The sequence below is a fragment of the Danio rerio genome, chromosome 2, assembly GCF_049306965.1.
Source record: "Danio rerio strain Tuebingen ecotype United States chromosome 2, GRCz12tu, whole genome shotgun sequence".
NCBI classification, from domain to species: Eukaryota; Metazoa; Chordata; class Actinopteri; order Cypriniformes; family Danionidae; genus Danio; species Danio rerio.
The window spans coordinates 24,083,709-24,103,055 of NC_133177.1; the positions used below are offsets into that span (position 1 = coordinate 24,083,709).

The window sequence follows — 19,347 nt, forward strand, 5'->3', positions numbered from 1 at the left end:
AGAACATTGAAAATTGGGCTGAAATGCAGCCTTAGCCTGTGGTTAAACATCTTTTATACCTCCATTAGCTTCATGCCCGGCTTCACGATCTTGGCCACTGCCGCTGCAGTTGGAGAAAGGTTTGTCAGCTCCTCTTCTGTGAGAGCTGGAACACCTGATGAAATACAAAAAACAAAGTCATGAAAAAAAATATCTTCACATGATTTAACCTATATATCGGTTTTATAAACTCATGAAAAAATGTAGCCCAAGTACACAGAAGCATTAACTTGGCCTAAAAGAATAACTGTCGCAGTGTTTCTGTGTGCCTTACCTCTCCTCTTAAAGTCTGCGAGCCTTGTGTTGGAGTTCTCCAGCTCCTTCTCCAGATGCCTAACCTTCTCACGTAAATCTGACTCTGCTTTCTCCCTTACGCTCTGCAACTCTGACAGCTTCTTCTCGGTTCCTTTATTGGCTGTTAATTAAGAAGGCAGAATTTCAGTTCAATGTCATTTAAGATGCTGACTCCAGCCACCCTGTGCTACCCTGAGGCAGACGGTTCCGCAGCATCCGGTCACGCACTAGCCGACTGAAGGAAAGTTTCTTTCCTCAGACTATCAGGCTGATGAACACTTAACACACCCCACACAGACTCTTCCATACCCCTCACTGCACACTATCAATATGTAGCATGCACTTCACTTTAACCAATCCATACTTGATACAATACTGCCTATAACTATGTGGACACCTATTCATTGTACATATCGCTGTCAATTTTACATTGTCCTTTTTTTGTTTGTTTTTTTGAGGAGTGTGCTGTATCAGTAATTTGTACTATCTGGAGCCAGCACCAAAGCTTTTCAATCATCATAGCACACGTGCTACTAATGATGTGATGATAAAAGTGATTTAATTTGATTTTGATTTGAGATGTAACTCACCACCACATTGAATGAGGCAATGAGAAAAAAATTGTGCCTTCTGTACATCAAAAACAAGACAATGGACATTTTTAATACAATTTCCTAAATATTACTACAATATTTGCAGTAGAGAATATGCATGCATGTAAAGATTTCAAGCTTGTATTGTTTGTATGTCTTTCAACATTTCAAAACAATGTAGTGTGTTCAGCCTTCCTTCTTGGTTTTGTTTTGTCGACTGAACAAGAAATAATACCTGCTACAAGTTAACAATTATTTTTTAACATAACAAAAGAGATCTTACTTCAATAGTCAAAAAAATATGTTATTCCCATGTAAAATAACTACAAAAATATAGAAAATAAGCATACCAATAGTAATGTAATAAATGACACTAAAGTCACTACTTTATTATCAATTATTATTAACTAAAGCGTTTATAAATCAGCCAGAAAAACATTCAGTCGAGGCCATTTATTGTAGAAAAATAAAAGATTAAAGATTTGCTCAAACCTTCCATTGCTTCCTTCAGCAGTTTATTGAGCTCTTCCACAGCTCTGTTCAGTTCAGTGTTCTTGGCTTCAGAATCTGATGCTGCACCCTGTCAAAAAAAGTTATGCTATTATATTACACATTAACAATGACAGGCACTTGTCATTTATTTAATTGCCATTAAAATAAATCAGCAAGTCAATAAAATAAATAAATAAATAAATGTTTAACTGACCTTGTACAAATTACATAGTTTGAGGTTTGCATTCAGCTCATTGCGGTACTTCTCTTCCATTGAGGCCCGTTGTTCTTTAGCCTAAAAATTGAACAAAAAGCTATTTGTTTCTATTCTATGCAAAGTGGTAACCCAAATAAGAATAAACTGATAAGCAACCTCTTTTAGCTTCCTCATCAGATCCTCTGTACTCTTCTGCATGCTGTCATTTGCTTTCTTGAGTGTGTTTACTTGATCCTGAAGTCTGGTCACCTGATTACAGCACATACATGACTGTTACTAATAGCAGGTCTACTAAGAATACATTCCGACACAAATGTATCTAAAAAATTCCCCCACCTCTTCCTTCTTGCTCTCTAAAGAACACCTAAGCTCCAGGTTCTCTTTGCCTTTGTCTCTGGATACGGTGTACAGCTCATCCGTCTTACTCTTCAGCTCTGTGTTCAGCCATGTGTTCTGGTTCTGGAGAAGCTCTTTTTCTTGTTCCATCCGCTTCTCACGATACTGAAACAAAGTGAAGTACACCATTTAAATAAAACTATGGACTCAATGATCAAATTTACCAAAGGGGTTATATTATACTTTTTGGAAATTGTATTATCTCATGTGTCCCCAGAATGTGTCTGTGAAATTTCAGCTCAAAATACCTTATAACTAGTGTCAATGTTCGTTTTTTTGTTTGTTTGTTTTATTAAATCTCTTGTAAATCTTCTCCTCTTTTAAAGTGGAAGCAAAAACATTTTATGTGCCATTTTAATATGCAAAAAATATCCTGTGATATATAAATATATATTTTAATATCTCATTAAATGCACATTTAAAGCTCCTTAACATGCACCTTGAATACTCTGGCATGACCAAACAAAATCTCAAAGATACACAAAATATTATATCTGTGAATGAGCAAATGCAGTGCATTCATGTTGAGAAACAATGCTAATTGATATGGAGAATAGTTCATTTGAAGTGGAATTGGTCACTTAAGTTCAAACACAAAGAAAAATATTAATTGTTTCACCATTAACTCGTCCTCCACTTTGTTCTGTTAAAACAAAAGATATTTGGAAGAATGTTGGAAACCGGTACCATTGACTTTAACAGTAATTTTTTTTCTAGTATGTCAATGGTTACCAGCTACTCGCATTCTTCAAAATATCTTCTTGTGTTCAACAGAAAAAACTCAAAAGGTTTTGAAAGCACTGAAGGTTGGGTAAATTGGGAGTATATTTTCATAATTGGGTGAACTATCCTTTAAAAACTGAAAGAAGTTGTGTAAAAAAAAAAAAGTGAAAGTGTAAAAAGCATATGATGCCTTTAATTTGTTGTAGACAGAGCTGAATGAAAGTCCCTGCTTACCTGAATGGAAACCTCAGAAGACTGAAGTTCATCTAGTTTAAGCTGGAGCTCCATCTTGATTGTGTTGGTCTCCACAAGTTTGTCATTGAGACGTTTGAGATCCTCTGCATATTGGTAATGTAGAGGAATGAAAATATGGAATGAATTGACATCATTAGACAAAACATGTTAGCAATTACAGATGTCAAAAGTACTGGTGCTTTAGTCAGGAAAAAAATACTAACAAACGAATCAACTTGACCAAGATTTTTTTTCAAAAGATTGTAAAATTACACTTATATAAATGTTTTATATTTAATTTAAAGGCAAAATCTCACATTTTTATTAGTTGTACAGATATTTTTGTATAGCAACCACAAGAACAGTCAAATTGATCAAGTAATGACAACTTTGATCACTAATTCATATAACAGTGCCATAACTCCTACCACTGAGGTTTTCCACTTCTTGAGATCTCTTCTCAAGCAATCGTGACAGCTCTCGGTTTTCTGCCTCGATTTCATATTTGGCTCTAGGAGGCTTACTCTGAAATGCATAAACATTTGGATATCTTCGTCATCGTTAAACACTCAAATAAAAAATACACATGAATACGAGTTGAGAAACTCAAATAGTTACCTCTTGCGTTGTTCCCTGCACTTCTTCTATCTCTTTTAACTTCTTAAGCTCTTCCACTTAACAATCAAAACACACGCAATCATGTTATACACCATCTCTGTCAATACGATCCAAAAAAAAGGAAAAAATATATATAATAAAATAAGACATAACTTACCAAGACGGTTGTTTTCCTCCTTAATATTGTGGTAGTCCTTACTTTGGGATAGAAACTGCTCCTGACTCTCAGCAAGCTTCTTCTCGAGATTAAAGTACTGTTGCTCTGTAGATACAAATACATGTAATATGATTCTTTAACAACACTTATTTAGACACTTCATGAGCATTTGAGCAATTCCATGCAAATGTCAACTTTACCATGAAAAAAGAATTACTTTCACCAAAATACAGAAACTGTTTCTTTGTTTTTTGTGAAACCAAGTATTTTACAGTACTTCAGAAATACTCCAATGTCTCTTTCAATGTTTTCAAACTAATATATTTGATTTACCAAAGTCACACAAGTGGCAATTTCACATCCATAACAGAGAGATGTCCCAAACATAATGACACTTTTGGAAAAATATTAAATAAAATAAAATTAATCATCTTTGTTCTATAGAGAACCTACTCTTATCCTTTTGATGAGCATTACATCTTTTGGGTTGTGCAGTTTAATTCAGAGCATTTCTACAAAGGATGTTGTATGCTGTACATTTGCAGACTTTTGTTGGTCAAATCCATAACACATGTTTATTTTCCTCATTTAAAGTATAAAAAAAAGGGTTTACAGATTGATATTTTTCTGGTCCTTAAACTCTGTGGTAAGTTGTTTTGGAAAATAAGAACAGATGTTTCAATATAATTTTAACGTATACTTTTGCTGTGAATTTCCGTTTTAAGATTTTACTGCAAACGTCACATTCATAACCAGGACTTGCTCATTTATGAATTAGAGTGCTGTTAAAAATAAAGTGATAAGTTAAAAAAAAAGTGATAACACCATAAGATTCCTTACATTATCATAATATTACAATAAGTTAACAGCGTTTACACTCAAGTCATAAGAGCTGTTTTAATTCAGTTCAGTGTAACAGGAGTTAAAATTTCTAAGTTGATTCAACTTAATTAAATACTTAAAGTGATATTTCACCCTAAAATAAAATTCTGTCATCATTTATTCTCCCTTTACTTGTCCAACACTTGTTTGAGGTTCTTTCTTCTGCTAAACAAAAAAGACAACATTTAAAGAAAGCTTAAAACCTGCAACCAATAACTTAAATGTTTGTTTTTTTTATATTATAAAAGTCAATGGTTACAGGTGTTCAGCTTTCTTCAAAATATCTTCTTTTGCATTCAACAGAAGAATGAAACGCAAAGCTTTAACAACTTGACCTTATCTATCCCTTTAAGTCACAAATAAATAAATAACCACAATTAAAAGTTGTTGTTTTTTTTACCAAAAAGGTTAACAAGAGAGCTAATATTCCACTTTATTCCCATTATCTAGTCAACTACAGACGTTACTAACTTGGTTAACTAAACTTAAAACAAGAATTAGTAGTAGATACATTTTAGTGCATCATGGGAGCAAATGACCATACAATTTGCTCTTCATAATGTTTAACCAGTATAAACGAGCGTATGAAGCCCAAGCATGCGGTTTAATGAGGGTAGATAACGTTTCTACTTTCTAAGCTGCTGTTGAATGACTCTCTGTCCCGCCTGCTGCCGTTACTCACCACAGTCTGCTTTATACCGCTCATGCTGTGATATCAACGAGTCGATTTCCGTCTGCTGCTCTGCCAGAACCTTCTCGAGCTTGTTCTGAATGGCTTTCGGCAGTTTGTTGACCTCGGTTCTTTCCAGCGCTTGCTGAAGAAGTGCCGCCATCTCTCCGGCTCACTGCAACAGCTAGCATTAGCAGTCAGCTAGTAGTTCCTACGTCATATTTGAGCGATGTAAACTCAAGCCGCAAAGCAGCACGGACCTGCACGCGTATTGTCCAATCAAGTCTCTTGAATTGGTGTGCGTCACTTTGATGCGACGACATGTCACACGTATTGGGTCCATTTACTACTGCTGTGAGAGCTCATCAGCTGTTTGGAGAAGTGTGCATGATCTGAAGGTTTTTATTTGCTGTATATTTTTCTTATATATTTATATATTTCTATATACGACACTGTTTTTGTTGTGTTTGCTAAGATATCGTTATTCTCAATATGTTTAAAGATGTTTTATATGTATGGCTATGGATTTATTGTTGGACGTTCAACTGTTTTGTGTATCTGTAGTTTGGAACTAGACTGTAGAGATATTTTTATACTTGTGTATTATATTATATATTATCTTATAATTATAATGTTTGACGCCAATAATGCAATTCAAAAGGGTTTACCTTAGTTTTAAAATTAACATAGGCATAACTAAATTAAATCAAATGTGTTGTAATAATTATAACAAAAATAGTTTAATATATTAAGTAAATTCAAATCAGAGTAAACAAACAGTGAATCGTTAATACTGTATTAAAATAAGTAGATAACTGTGTGATTTAAACCAATAATATAGCAGTACAATGAGTAATAAGAAATAATGATGAGTAACTGAACAAAAACTAAACATTAAACATTTTTTATAATGTGTATTTTCACAGTGTAAAATGAGTTTTTATACAAGAAACTATTCAGATGCCTTTTACATTTAAGGTTGGGTGTCATTTGCAAGAGTAATATCGCATTTTAGGGTTCAGATACATATAAATCCTTAAAATAAAAATAATCAGAGATTTTAATACTGGTCCTGCACCAATAATTAGCCACAACATGAAAATGATTTCACAGAAGATTTGTCATGACCAAAAGTCGATTAAGTAAACCATTTCAGTAAGAAAATTTACCCTAATTCAATTTCTCACTTGTATTGGTGGGAGTATTAATTGTGTTACTAATAGTAATAATGCTGGTAACACTTTATTTTGTTGGTACATTTGAGTATTAGTCGACTGTCTGCTTAATATCTGTTAATACTGCTTCTACAGACATTTACCTGACTATAAGTCATTGTCAACTTACACTAACCCTAACCCCAACCTAACAGTCTGCTCATAATCGAATGAGAATAAGTTGACACGTAGATGCAATGGATCTTAAATTTCACAATCGGACCATTAAGACAAAGTGTAACCATAATGCTAATAACATTTTCCCTTAATAACTGCAGTACCTAACTGAAAAACAATATGAATTATTTATTTATTTTGCATATAGTTTAAAATAACAGTTATGTGAAGTGAGCATTGTAAACTGTGCATTTGGATTTTAAGTCCAGCTCCCTAACTGTTATGGCACATCTACCTCAAAAACATAACAGAATATATTTTTTGTAGTTAGGTATTTTACAAGCTGGTTGATATATTATTACCATTTACTATATTGATTGTTTTAACAGGCAGAATGGGAAGGAGTTACTTCGTAGATGAAGCTGTAGAGGAATACCTTAGTGGTCTTCAGGCAGCTCCTGGATCATGTGTCACAGGACTCCTCGCTGGTCACGTAAGAAAGCGAAACTAACCTGTATTTAAACATGTTAGGTCACAGAAACACACTTTCTTTCCTGACTGTTTTCTTTTACAGTCGTCTCCTCAGAGGGATTTTGTGGTGTTAGCAGTGCAGACTCCTCACAGGGAGAGCGAGGGGCAGACAAAAGCTACAGCTGGAGGAAGTGCACTTGATGATATTGATGTGGCGTGGCTGACAGAACATGCCAAGCAGGTGGGCAGTATTTTTTTATAGTGATGGCAAGATATATGACAATATTTACATAAAGCATTAATCCTGTACACACAACCAAACATGTAACATAAGTTGACTGCTAACATTCAACCTTTTATAAAAATTTGTGTGTTTGTGTATGTGTCTGTGTGTTTGTGTTATAATGTGTAGAGGTGTAAGCAAAAAGATTGGATTGATAGGGTTTTGAGAGATATTTGAAAAAGAAAAATTAACAAATAAATTTAAAAAAAGAAAAAGATTAGTAACACTGGTAATAATTACAACATTAATAATGATAATAAGAATGGTCAATAATCAATATGGATTTAGGACATCAGAAGAAAGGAGTAACTCATCCCAATGTTTACAGACAACATTATTTGGATATTAGAAGCCAATATTCTCAGCATTCACCTATTTTTACAGATGGCTCTAAGGTGGAAAATAGCGTAGCAGCTGCAATGGTAACTGGTCAACAACATTATGGAATCAGTCTGCCTAAAGAATGCTCCATATTCACAGCTGAAGCCCGCGCTTTACTTTTAGCATTGGAGTATATAGAAAATGCCCAACAAAAGAAATCCATCATTTTTACAGACTCTAAATCATGCCTCCAAGTTATGGAATCTTCAACGAATAATCATCCTTTGATTGATAATATTTTAACTAAAGTTCACCAACTACAAAATCATTTTTATCACATCATTTTTTGCTGGGTTCCAGGACATGTCGGACTTTTAGGCAATGAGCGAGCTGATGCAGCTGCTAAAGATGCTTTGAAGCAAGTAGTGAACAAATGCCAAATTCCTCCATCAGAGATGAAACCTTTTATCAACGCTTACATTTTAAACAAGTGGCAAAAGGAATGGGATGCATTAGAAAACAATAAATTACATGAAATCAAACCTCAAGTTTCACACAGAATTTTAAGACATTTTAAGAATCGATTTGATCAAGTAGTTTTTACCAGATGTGGTATTGGGCATACGAGAATAACACATGGTTTTTTGCTTCAAGGTGAAAACCCTACTCAGTGTTTGTGCTGCAAAACTCCTCTTACTGTAAAACATATTTTACTGGACTGTCCTGCTTTTACTGATTCCTGAAGGACTTTTTATGAAATTAACTCTTTTAAGGACATTTTTGACAAAGTAACACCCGAAAAGATTTTAGAATTTTTATCATGTATTAACACAAAAAATCTTATTTAATTTATGTTTTATTTTGTTTGTTGATTTTTAAATTGTATATTTATTGTTGAAAGATTCCTGCCATGAAGATAGCCTTGGGTGCTGACATGGCACTAAATAAAAAATACATTACATTAAGAATGGTCATAATAAAAGAAAAGAAAGAATAAGGAACGGAGCAAGGGATGATTTTATTCAAAGGGAAGCACATATCCAGCACCACCCTGCCCCATCATCCCTTATTCTTTAACTCATTTTGAACCTTGTTTTAAACAATAGCTATTTGAATTGTATTTTTTAGTGTGCCGAAAAAACCGCCAGCAAAACTAAAGCCAATATATTTCTTTACCCATCTCCCATCATACACACTTTAAAACACACAAACATACACCTTTATTTATTCTCATTCCTTTTTCAGTATATCGTAGTGTATACTGTTTATTAATAAATTTGATTCATGTAAAAAGTAAATAAATAAAAAAGCAGCATTAATTTACGCCCCCTCATGATAGGTAGGCACAGTGTGTACTGTTGTACAGCTGCAGGCACCACTGATTATATATATACATACATACTGTATATACAGTTTATATACATTCACACATACATACATGCATACATTAAATACCCATGCTAATATCATGATATATCATTATCTGAGAAAAAAAATAGCGTGATACCATTGTTTCATGAGTTTATCTGTGATTCCCACCCTATATATTAAGGCTGGGGATCACAGGTAAGCTCACGATACAATACTATCATTACATTATTTATTCTCAATAATGATATATCACAATTTCAGCGATTCTGTGATATATCACAAGAAAACCATCTACAATATATCAAGATGTAGGAAATATGTACAAAAAAACAACAGCACAACATTTCCTCTACAAGCAAAGGTCTATGTTTAATGTGGCTTCCCTTGGCACTAAGCACAACTTGAACTGTTTTGTTTTGTTTGTCCTAAATAATGTGCTGTGTAATATCAGGCTTTTTAGCACTTCCGAGAGTTCTTCTTTAGGTTTACAGTGTAATATCTTTCTTTTTCTGTTCAAGTGATCTCATACAATCTCTTTAATATTCAGGTTTGGACCCTGTTGAGGCCATTTCATGACTGTCTGTATACAAATAAATATTTGAACTTTCTCTCTTCAAGGTGTCTCGCATGCTGCCGGGAGGTCTTTGTATTCTTGGCCTGTTTATAGTAACTCCGCCTGAACTCTCCAAAGATGCCAACAACACTTTAAAAAGGGTATACCATTAATGTATTTGTCTGTTTATTTTAGGGCTACTGCACGATACTGGGAATATATGTAATACTCAATGTCGCTGTTCAGTATGGCTATAGCAATATTTCTCGCAATGTAACAAATAACCTAAATATGTTCTTCTTTGAAAGCAGTATAATGTAGGTTATTGAGTTACATTACAAGTCTTAAACATTTTTATTATGTTTAATAAAATAATAAATATATATTACAAAGCATTTTAGCCCAGTGCAGCCCTAGTTTATTTGCTAATTTGTTTATCCAGAGCAAATAACTTATTTTTTAATGATAAAATACAGAATCCAAAAAAAAGTGCTTCAGGAGTATCTATTGTGTTCCAAAATTCTTGGGCTTTTTCACCTACTTTCTGAGTGTCTTGAACTAATGATTTTTTATTTTATTTTAAAATGACTGAATAATAATATGTACAATTATTTTTTTTAAATATAATTTAAATGATATAATTTAAATAGCTTTTTTATTTTGCTTTGTCAAAGAACATTTTGTAAACCATCACAGCATCATTACTTATACAGTATGTCCTGGTCTCTTTATGTAGCTTTTATTTGCCATGGATAAGTACATAACTAAGGGAAGACTGTGGGACCTGTCAGAGGAGGACGTGACTGAGCGAGTCACCCTGCACATCTGCTCCAAAACGAAGAAGTATCCTTCATATGGCCTTCAATAATATTTCTCCTGTGAACTAAAAGCATCACCCTTTTAGAAGAACCTCAAAACTCTGCAAAATCCTTAACTTAAACTGTACAGAGCTGTCTGCAAAACATTTGATGTAAAAGATCCAAAGGTTCGAGACTAATTCTTCTTGTTTAAAAGAAAATAGTGTGAGAAATTGTATTTTGTTGTGTTTTATTCCTTTTGCGCTTTGATTAATAGAGTTCGGCCAAGCCAGCAGACTGGAAGTATCAGACAGGAGTCTCTTCACCCTGGCCTATGCTAACCTGCTCTGTTGAGGTGGATCTGCAGATCCCTCTCATAGGATCTTCCTCTAATAACATAGAAACTTGCATGAAGGTGAGACAGAAGACATGGTAGACTCTCTCGAGCTCTGGGTTGGACCTCATATTGACATGTGATCATCATAGAGGTTTTATCAGCTGCACATTCATGATGTAAATCTTCTGTTCCTCCAAATGCTAATGGTGGGCACTTTTAAAGGGGATAAGCCCACTATAGCCAGCTAATCCAGCTTCATGGTACAGGCCGCATCTTGTTTATCGGGGTTCCTCAGGGATCAGTTCCTGGTTCCCTTCTCTTCTTTATTTACACCACTTCGCTGGGTCACATCATTTGAGAACATGGCTTTTATTACCATTTCTAGGCTGACATCACACAGCTCTTCCTCTGCTGTTGTTGCTTTTCTGCTTTAATATTTAACAAATTGGGTGTTCAGAGATGTCATACTGCAGACACCGGCTGTAATGTGTGGTCATTTACATTTAAATGTAGTCATTTAGCAAACACTTTTGAATTCGGCGATTCAACTAGAAGAGGCAATGCACACAAGAAGAGCTAATTATACAATGAAAATGTTTGTGCTCAGATGATTTAGTGTAAAGAGGAGGAAAGTGTTTTTTTAAGAGAGCAAGAGAAAGTTTTTCTTCGACAGGTGGTTTGTCAAGCTGTGGAGCACACTTCATTAATGCACAATGTTTTTTGTGAAAGGGTTTTTATATGGAATTATTGTAAAAATGTGTCAAAGGATGCAAATGTGAAAAAATAGTTATTTGAGTTGATTATTTAAGTTACTTTTGCTTTTTTAATCGGCTCAAACCAGTTTGGTCTTATTCTTTCACGTTTTCTTTTCTTCTAGAGCAGGGGTCACCAAACTTGTTCCTGGAGGGCCAGTGTCTTGCAGATTTTAGCTCCAACCCTAATCAAACACACCTGAATGAGCTAATCAAGGTCTTAATAGGTATACTTGAAACATCCAGCCAGGTGTGTTGAAGCAAGCGGGAGCTAAATCTTGCAGGGACACCGGCCCTCCAGGACCGAGATTGGTGACCCCTGTTCTAGAGCATTTGCTGTAAAGCCCAGAAATGGTTATGTCTAAAAAAAAACAATAGATCAGCAGATTCAACCATTCAAAGTCACTTAAAGAGATAGTTCACCCAAAACTAAAATTTACTCATCATTTACGCTCATGTGGTTCTAAATTTCTTTTTTCATTGGACACAAACAAAAAAATAATAGCAATTTATTAAAAGCATGTTTACATCTTTTTCAAGAAATCTTTTCTGTTCATCAGAAGAAAGAAACTCATTAATGTTTAGAAAAAGGGGAGAGTAAAAGTAAACAAAGACAGATTGTTTAATTTTAGGTGAACTATCCCTTTAACTAATTTTTTCAGATCATTTGGATCTGAGCAGATTTGCTTAACCACATATAGTTGCTTCTCTGTGAGTGGCTGATTAGGTGCTTCAGTTGACAAGAAGTGGAAGTAATACCTAATAAAGTGACCATTGTATAAACAAGTGTATAAACAAGAAAGTAATAGAATAAAAGTAGGCCAGTGGGTTGTGCATTTTATCTTCTTTTTTTTCTCTTGTCTAGGATGGTCTTATGAGGTGGGCTAAACAGATTGAGGCTGGTTACTGTCTCATAAGTGGCAGACAGGCATTAGATGACACTGAACTCTTCATAGGACAGGTAAAAACTAATTAAATAATCCCTCTGTCATATTAATTATATATATAAAATAAAATTTTAATTTTTTTCTTCCAGAAAAAGAACCCAAAGACAAGCCATCGTCAGATACTACCTGTGCGGATCCTTGTCTCAAATGTGAGTTTATGATAATCTTCTCATTTACATCAATTGTTTGAATGGGGCATACGTGTGTGTGTGTGTGTGTGTGTGTGTGTGTGTGTGTGTGTGTGTGTGTGTGTGTGTGTGTGTGTGTGTGTGTGTGTGTGTGTGTGTGTGTGTGTGTGTGTGTGTGTGTGTGTGTGTGTGTGTGTGTGTGTGTGTGTGTGTGTATTGACAGTTGTGTAATAAGAATATTATTGTTGCAGGAGAAGTCAGATGTGGACGAGCGGTGCAGTGCTGTGGTTCAAGTGTGCAGTGGCTCCATGAGAGTTCGAGGAGTCGTTCACTGCAGGGCTTATATAAACAGCAACAAACCTAAAGCCAGACATGCAGTGCAGGTCATTAAAGCCTTGTATCAAAAAAATATTATGATTTCCAAAGTATTGTGACACTGAATGACGCTTAATTCTGCTTTGAATCACAAGAATAATTGACGTTATTCTAACAATTTTTTAAATTATAATTAACTTTACATGTTATTATCATTATGGTTCAATTTACATTGAATATCACTAAATGTGAAATAAATATCAATTTCCATTCTGTACATTCTAATGTTAAGATGTCTGAATTTACTTCAAGCATTGCAGATGACCACACTTTCTCCTGTTTTTAGGATATAGTTTTAATTTGTTTTCCCTTTGTACTCATAGGCTATTAAAAGAGACATCATAAACACAGTTTCCTCTAGAGTGGAGATGTTTCTAGAAGATCTTTTAATGAGTGAAGGGAGTCACAAAGGTACAGTTGAGCACAATGTCTTACACATGATGTTTGGAAAAAAACAGTGCATATAGAAATAAAAGTAATGCCATCATTTAGGCTTATTTATACTCATCATGTCATTCTAAATCAAGACACTTGTTCTTCTGTGGAACATAAACAAAAATTATTTGAAGAAAGCTGGTAATCATGCTGTAGTAGTGTGTAGAAACCAAAGCTTTTCCACTAAAAAAACCCAAAGTCTTTAAATTTGGAACAATGTGAGGGTGAATAAAAGATGGCTATAAAAAATAGGTAAACAAACGCTTAAAGATTTTTAGAAATCTTTACAAAATGGCCGCCAGATGGCGATATGATGCCATTTCTTTCTTCATTGATTGAAGGAATTTTGTACTGTTTTGAAGTTCATAGTTTCAATAAGTGTAGTGAGTTTAAATATTGTTTTTTTAGGTCTTTCCACTGGCCAACAGGCTCTTCCTCGCCGTGTGTTTGCCCCAATGCCCTTTTCCAGCCTCTCTGTGTGTGACTACATGTTCCCAGATGAAAACACAGCTGATGTGGCGGAGCGTCTGAAAGAGATGCTGGACTGTGAAACACCAGTAGAGGACATAGACATCAGTCTGGAAAGCAACCAGTGTATGTTTTTTATATTTCAATATGAGACTTTAGGGATTAATTAAACCATTATCTTACTTTATTTGAGTGTTTCATGGTATAACAGCTTATTTGAATAGCAAAATAGTGGAATTTCACTGTTGTGCTTGTTTGTGTCATCTCTAAGAGTATTGTGCAATGTAGAGCAAGTCCTTGCAGTGTTCTATAGGACTCAAGGATGACTGAACACAAAAAGTCAATAGAATAGTTATGGTTAAACAGACAAGAATGCGTATAGGTGTGTGATTTGGAGAATACCAAGGGATAAACCTTTTCTAAATGAGCACATACAGACCTTTTGTGACACACCCTGCCTCATTTCCCGCTCAAAATAATAGCCAGCTACACCTCGTCTCTTGTTCAAACCAGTTGAAGGCCACAAATGGTTTTCCATGTATGGTTAAAAGGAAAACCGTTGTAATGTGACTAGCCACAGGCTGGAGAATATCAGATCCCTTGTAATAACAGGGCCTTGGGGAGTTTAGGATTATCGTCTCTATGGCAACACAACTCAACCTGCTCCTTCTACTTTCATTTTGTAAGTGTTACAAGCCTTCAATGCCCATTGATTAAATGTTTACATGTTTGTACATGTCTTTTTTTTCCAGTACTTTCCACTGGATCAGTGATAACTGACAGCCACAGTGATGATTCCAATGAACATATCAACTCAGTAGTCCAAGATGAAAATCTCAAAATTCAGAAAGCACCGCAATACTATGCTGGTAAGTGGCTAAAATCATTGATAATTGCAACTTCCTCTAAATCACGTATTTTAATTCTTGGTTGTGGAATGACTTTAGTAATAGAATAGATTAAATAATATTCCTTGTTTTGTGGTGTTAAAATAGTTGGTCTCACCAAATAAGTTAAATGGATAGTTCACCCCAAAATTAAAATTTACTCACAATTAACTCATCTTCAAGTTGTTTCAAACCTAAATGAGCTTCTCTTTTCTGTTGAACACATAAATATATATTTTGAAGAACAGCAGTACCATGTAGCCATTGATTCATTCATTCATTTTCCTTCGGCTTAGTCCCATTATTCAACAAGGGTCACCACAGCGGAATGAACCACCAACTTATCCAGCATATGTTTTACACAGCAGATGTCCTTCCAGTTGCAACCTGGTACTGGGAAACACCCATACACAATCACATTCACTCTCATAAACTACGACCAATTTAGTTAATTCAATTTACCTATACAGCATGTCTTTGGACTGTGTGGGAAACCGGAGCACCCAGAGGAACCATGTAAACACGGGGAGAACATGCAAACTCCACACAGAGCCACCGTGTCGCCCCTTGTAGCCATTGACTTCTAGTAAAAAAATGTATAAGTACAAATCAATTATCCTCTTTTGAATGCTAATCAAGCGAAAGAAACTCAAATATGTTTGGGACAAGTGTAGTAGGAAGAGGGGTTTTCACACTTGATTTAGTTAACTCTGGGTTATTCTAAACCCCAGGTACACACTAGTGATGCATAATATATTGGCAACCATATTAGTATTACAGATAAATGCTTAAATTCATCATCATTATTGACTGATAAGAACACAGTTAGTCAGTTGGTAAAATGATGATTATTTTTACCTATTTATCAACTTTATATGAGTTTGCTGGAGGAACATGAGGTGTTTGATTGGTGTTTTCTATATGACGTAACAACACACACACAGCAGATACGCATTTTAGAAATGTTTATGCTAGTGGAAGACACAATGTAATGGGAGAAAATAGTTACTTCCAAATATAAAGTCATAATTTACCAGTATCAGTCAAAATTTCATTATCAATGCATCCCCCAGCCACGGGATTGCGCATCCTCACATTTTAGTGCTGTCAAATTCACTATAAATGTATAAAATCATAAATTAAACTAAGGGCCAGTTCTAGATCATTTTTACAGGGTTTTTACAGGTCATCACAGTCCCCCTAAAACTATAAGAATGTATCTGATCAAGCTGGCCTGTGCAGCTTACTCTAGAAAGTTGTGTGTTTTCACAATTTTTGTATTATTTATGCTTTTAGGCAGGATTGCCTTATGAGTTTTGCAGTTGATTTACCTTGCAAACTGCCAGGCCATTTATTGGTTTATTGTTAGCCATTGTTCTGACCCCCGCCAAATTATTACCCCCACTTAAATCCACAATGTAGATAGGTTTAGGATTAGGGGTGGGGTCAGGATTAGCAATTTAGAAGCCGCTTTTATCTGAGGGAAGTGGTAATTATTTAGCAGGGGGTGAGTATTCACAACCCCACGCCTTTTTGTCTTTGTTATCTTTAATTGAAATCTAAAGAATTGTCTTTGCTCTAGAATGGAGTTTTTAAGTCATTTGTTGATGTTACTTAAAAAAAAAAAAAAAAAAAAAAGAGTAAATCAGTTGTATTTTAAAGGGGTTAGTTGACTTTACTTTAAAAAAGGTGAGTAATCCATTTGTCCTATAAAATGAAGTAAATGAACCGTGTGCAAAATTATAAAATAAAGTAAACGTAACTATTCCAAGTCATAACAGGTTTACTTACTTCTATAAATAAAGTAACTAAACTTTTTTGTACAGTGTGTTTCTCTGTTGAAATCAGTTTGACAGAATATTAGTTGCCAGAATATCCTTAATCACTCCTGTCCAGCCCCTTAAATTACTGAAGCAAAGTCAAAATCTTCTGTATTTATTCATGCTGTCAGTTGTAAAAGAAAGAAATCTTAAGTTTAATATTTGAACTTCATGTTAGTTAGTCTAGCAATAGATTTTTAATTATATAATTTTTTTTGGTGTGATTGAACATTGTAATTGGGAATTGTGAACTTTAACTGATATATATGGTCAGTGAATGCTTTTACAGTATTTTTGGTCAGTGAATGCTTTTTCAAGCCCAACATCTAAACCTCTGGGTAGACTATGCCAGTTTTACTAGTTAATAATTATAATTTGATGACAATTGTTTTTTGTTGGCAAAAAGTATCTGTAGACAAAAAGGATATGTAGACATATGTAGACTTTTAAAAATGCATTTTCATTGTTGCCATCAGTGGTTCCATTTAAGAACCTTTTCATTCCACAAATAGTTCTTTATAGAAGTAAAAGAAAACCTTTTTTCACTAAATGTTTCTATTTGGTATCACTGCAAAAACACACCCTTTTGAAAACCTTTATTTATTTATTTTTTTAACAGTTTTTACAGTTTGAACTGCACTGCCGAAAATACATTGTTATGTCATTAAATGCATTTTTGTATTATTTTGGTAATTGTTTAATTGTAATTGTTTTAATGTGTAAGTTACTTTTAACTGCTACATAATTGTACACTGGTTTCAATTTAGAAAGAGGCAGAACTTTGACAATAATCTCTTTTGCCACATTCTCACTGATTTCCCCCCGAGGATGAAATCCTAGAACCGCCCTTAATAAATAACTCTCCTCTTCACCTCACATGTCACATTTTCTTCTGCCTAAATACTGAAACTACTGTTTATAAAACACACAGGGTTTCCATGACAATCCGCAGATGTGAATATTAAGAATCTTGCTGTATATAAAGCCGCATCTTTTTAAATGTGACATTTTAAATGGCTTTAATACCAGCTAATAACAATGGAAACCTCGTTTACCAGTATGAAAGAAAGCTAATGGCAGCCCCTATCCAGTTCAGTACTTTCTCCTTCTTTCTTTTCATTGTTATTACACAGCAAAATTTTTAGATTATTTTTGTTTTGTTTAATTTTTATGTTTGTATTATTTGGGTTTTCAATTCCATGTCAACAGCTCTTTAAGAAATATTATTTCCAGGAAAAAACATGACGTGTTCAATTATTTTCCCCTCTGTAAATACTCGTAAACTTTTTTGGGTCAAGCAAATTTGGCTATTTACTACACTAGGAAGGTAAAAAACTGTTTTATTATTTATTTATTTATTTATTTATTTATTTATTATTATTATTTATTTATTTATTTATTTATTTATTTATTTATTTATTTATTTATTTATTTATTTATTTATTTATTTATTCATTATCATTATTCATTATTAATTTGTAAAATCCAGGATCTTGGTTGATTTTTTTGGTTGTACAAACCTGCATTTTACCTGATTATAAATCTAGATTTTAAGTGTTTTGAAACGATTTGGTGTTATAAAGGGGTTTTTAAAGTGAGTCATTTAGTTTTAAAATGTAAAGATTGGTTTGATGTATAATGTCTTTAAAAATTGTATTAAAGGTGTGTTGAAAATTTAAATTCTCTCTCTCTCTCTCTCTCTCTCTCTCTCTCTCTCTCTCTCTCTCTCTCTCTCTCTCTCTCTCTCAGGTGTTGCAGTATCAGCAGCCATTGCTCTCCTCGCCACGGCCGTATCTCTGCTGTATCTGAGTGAATGAAAATGAAAATATTGAATATGTTAGCATGAGTGTACAAGTGAGTATGTGTAATATACTGTGTGATCTTAAAAAATGATTTCAAGTATAATTCTTAAATAGAGCCATTATATTGTAAAAAAAATATATATATACACATACAACTATTTGACAGTCATTAACACTACACAAGATTTACCTTCTCACCTCACTGATGGCTTCATTCTTTTGACATGATTTGAAAATAAAACATTAAGGTCAGGTCTGCTGTTTTCAAAAATGGTTTGTTGATGGACATTGTTGTGTCTTTGAATGGTTTCCACGGAGTTAGAAAAACAGCATTTCCAATATATCTCAAGGTGTTATTTGGGTAATAACATACCAGATGCCTAAGGTGCACCTTACGCAATCACGTGTCTTGTTTTTTTCCTTTTTGTTTTCTTTGTTGTGCAATTTTTCACCTGGCATGTAGTCATACTAATCTTTAATAACAGGTGAGTTCATAACAAATCAAAAGAAAACAAAAATAGTTGTCATATTATGTGTGTTTAGTGAATGTTTGAGGTTTGCTTAAAATGCTGTCTTTCCCTTAAACCGTTGAAGTCAGAATGATTAGCCCCCCTGTTTATTTTTTCCCCCAATTTCTGTTTAATGGAGAGATTTTTCAACACATTTCTAAACATAATAGTTTTAATAACTCATTTCTAATAACTGATTTATTTTATCTTTGCCATGATAACAGTAAATATTATTTAGACATTTCTATACAGCTTAAAATGACATTTAAAGGCTTAACTAGGTTAATTAGGTTAACTAGGCAGGATCGGGTAATTAGGCAAGCTATTGTACAATAATGGTTTGCTCATGGTAGACAGTTAAAATAAAATTTAGCTTAAAGGAGCTAATAATTTTGTCCTTAAAATGTTTTTTTTTTATTAAAAACTGCTTTTATTGTAGCCGAAA

At 34.0% G+C, this 19,347-nt stretch overlaps 2 protein-coding genes across 4 annotated transcripts in view; one reads left to right on the plus strand and one right to left on the minus strand.

Moving 5' to 3' along the window:
- tpra (translocated promoter region a, nuclear basket protein) overlaps positions 1-5,510 on the minus strand; it is a 55,150-nt gene extending 49,640 nt beyond the window's left edge. For both annotated transcript variants that reach the window (XM_009298498.5, XM_009298497.5), the window contains exons 1-11: positions 5,328-5,510; positions 3,764-3,868; positions 3,607-3,662; positions 3,417-3,513; positions 2,989-3,092; positions 1,972-2,136; positions 1,792-1,884; positions 1,633-1,713; positions 1,419-1,506; positions 314-454; positions 60-154 (exon numbers count right to left, since the gene is read on the minus strand). In XM_009298498.5, coding sequence (XP_009296773.2) covers positions 60-154; positions 314-454; positions 1,419-1,506; positions 1,633-1,713; positions 1,792-1,884; positions 1,972-2,136; positions 2,989-3,092; positions 3,417-3,513; positions 3,607-3,662; positions 3,764-3,868; positions 5,328-5,478 — 1,176 coding nt within the window. In that variant the 5' untranslated portion in view covers positions 5,479-5,510. The remainder of the gene's footprint in view (positions 1-59; positions 155-313; positions 455-1,418; positions 1,507-1,632; positions 1,714-1,791; positions 1,885-1,971; positions 2,137-2,988; positions 3,093-3,416; positions 3,514-3,606; positions 3,663-3,763; positions 3,869-5,327) is intronic.
- A 135-nt stretch (positions 5,511-5,645) lies between these two features.
- On the plus strand, positions 5,646-18,659 carry odr4 (odr-4 GPCR localization factor homolog). 2 transcript variants are annotated; one of them, NM_200616.3, is given in 14 exon segments: positions 5,646-5,713; positions 7,036-7,139; positions 7,221-7,358; positions 9,711-9,806; positions 10,382-10,488; positions 10,594-10,630; positions 10,720-10,857; positions 12,397-12,492; positions 12,568-12,627; positions 12,858-12,989; positions 13,305-13,392; positions 13,825-14,010; positions 14,637-14,753; positions 18,341-18,659. In NM_200616.3, coding segments are annotated over 13 exon segments (1,362 nt in total). In that variant the 5' UTR covers positions 5,646-5,713; positions 7,036-7,040; the 3' UTR covers positions 18,409-18,659.
- The last annotated feature ends 688 nt before the right edge of the window (positions 18,660-19,347 follow it).

What these genes read in the sequence shown, in the direction of transcription:
- odr4 (XM_009298494.4), top strand. Translation starts at nt 7,041, where the DNA reads ATGGGAAGGAGTTACTTCGTAGATGAAGCTGTAGAGGAATACCTTAGT. An exon ending in CAGGACTCCTCGCTGGTCAC is followed by an intron (nt 7,140 to 7,220) that starts GTAAGAAAGCGA and finishes TTTCTTTTACAG; the next exon opens with TCGTCTCCTCAGAGGGATTT. An exon ending in AAGCCAGACATGCAGTGCAG is followed by an intron (nt 12,990 to 13,304) that starts GTCATTAAAGCC and finishes TTGTACTCATAG; the next exon opens with GCTATTAAAAGAGACATCAT.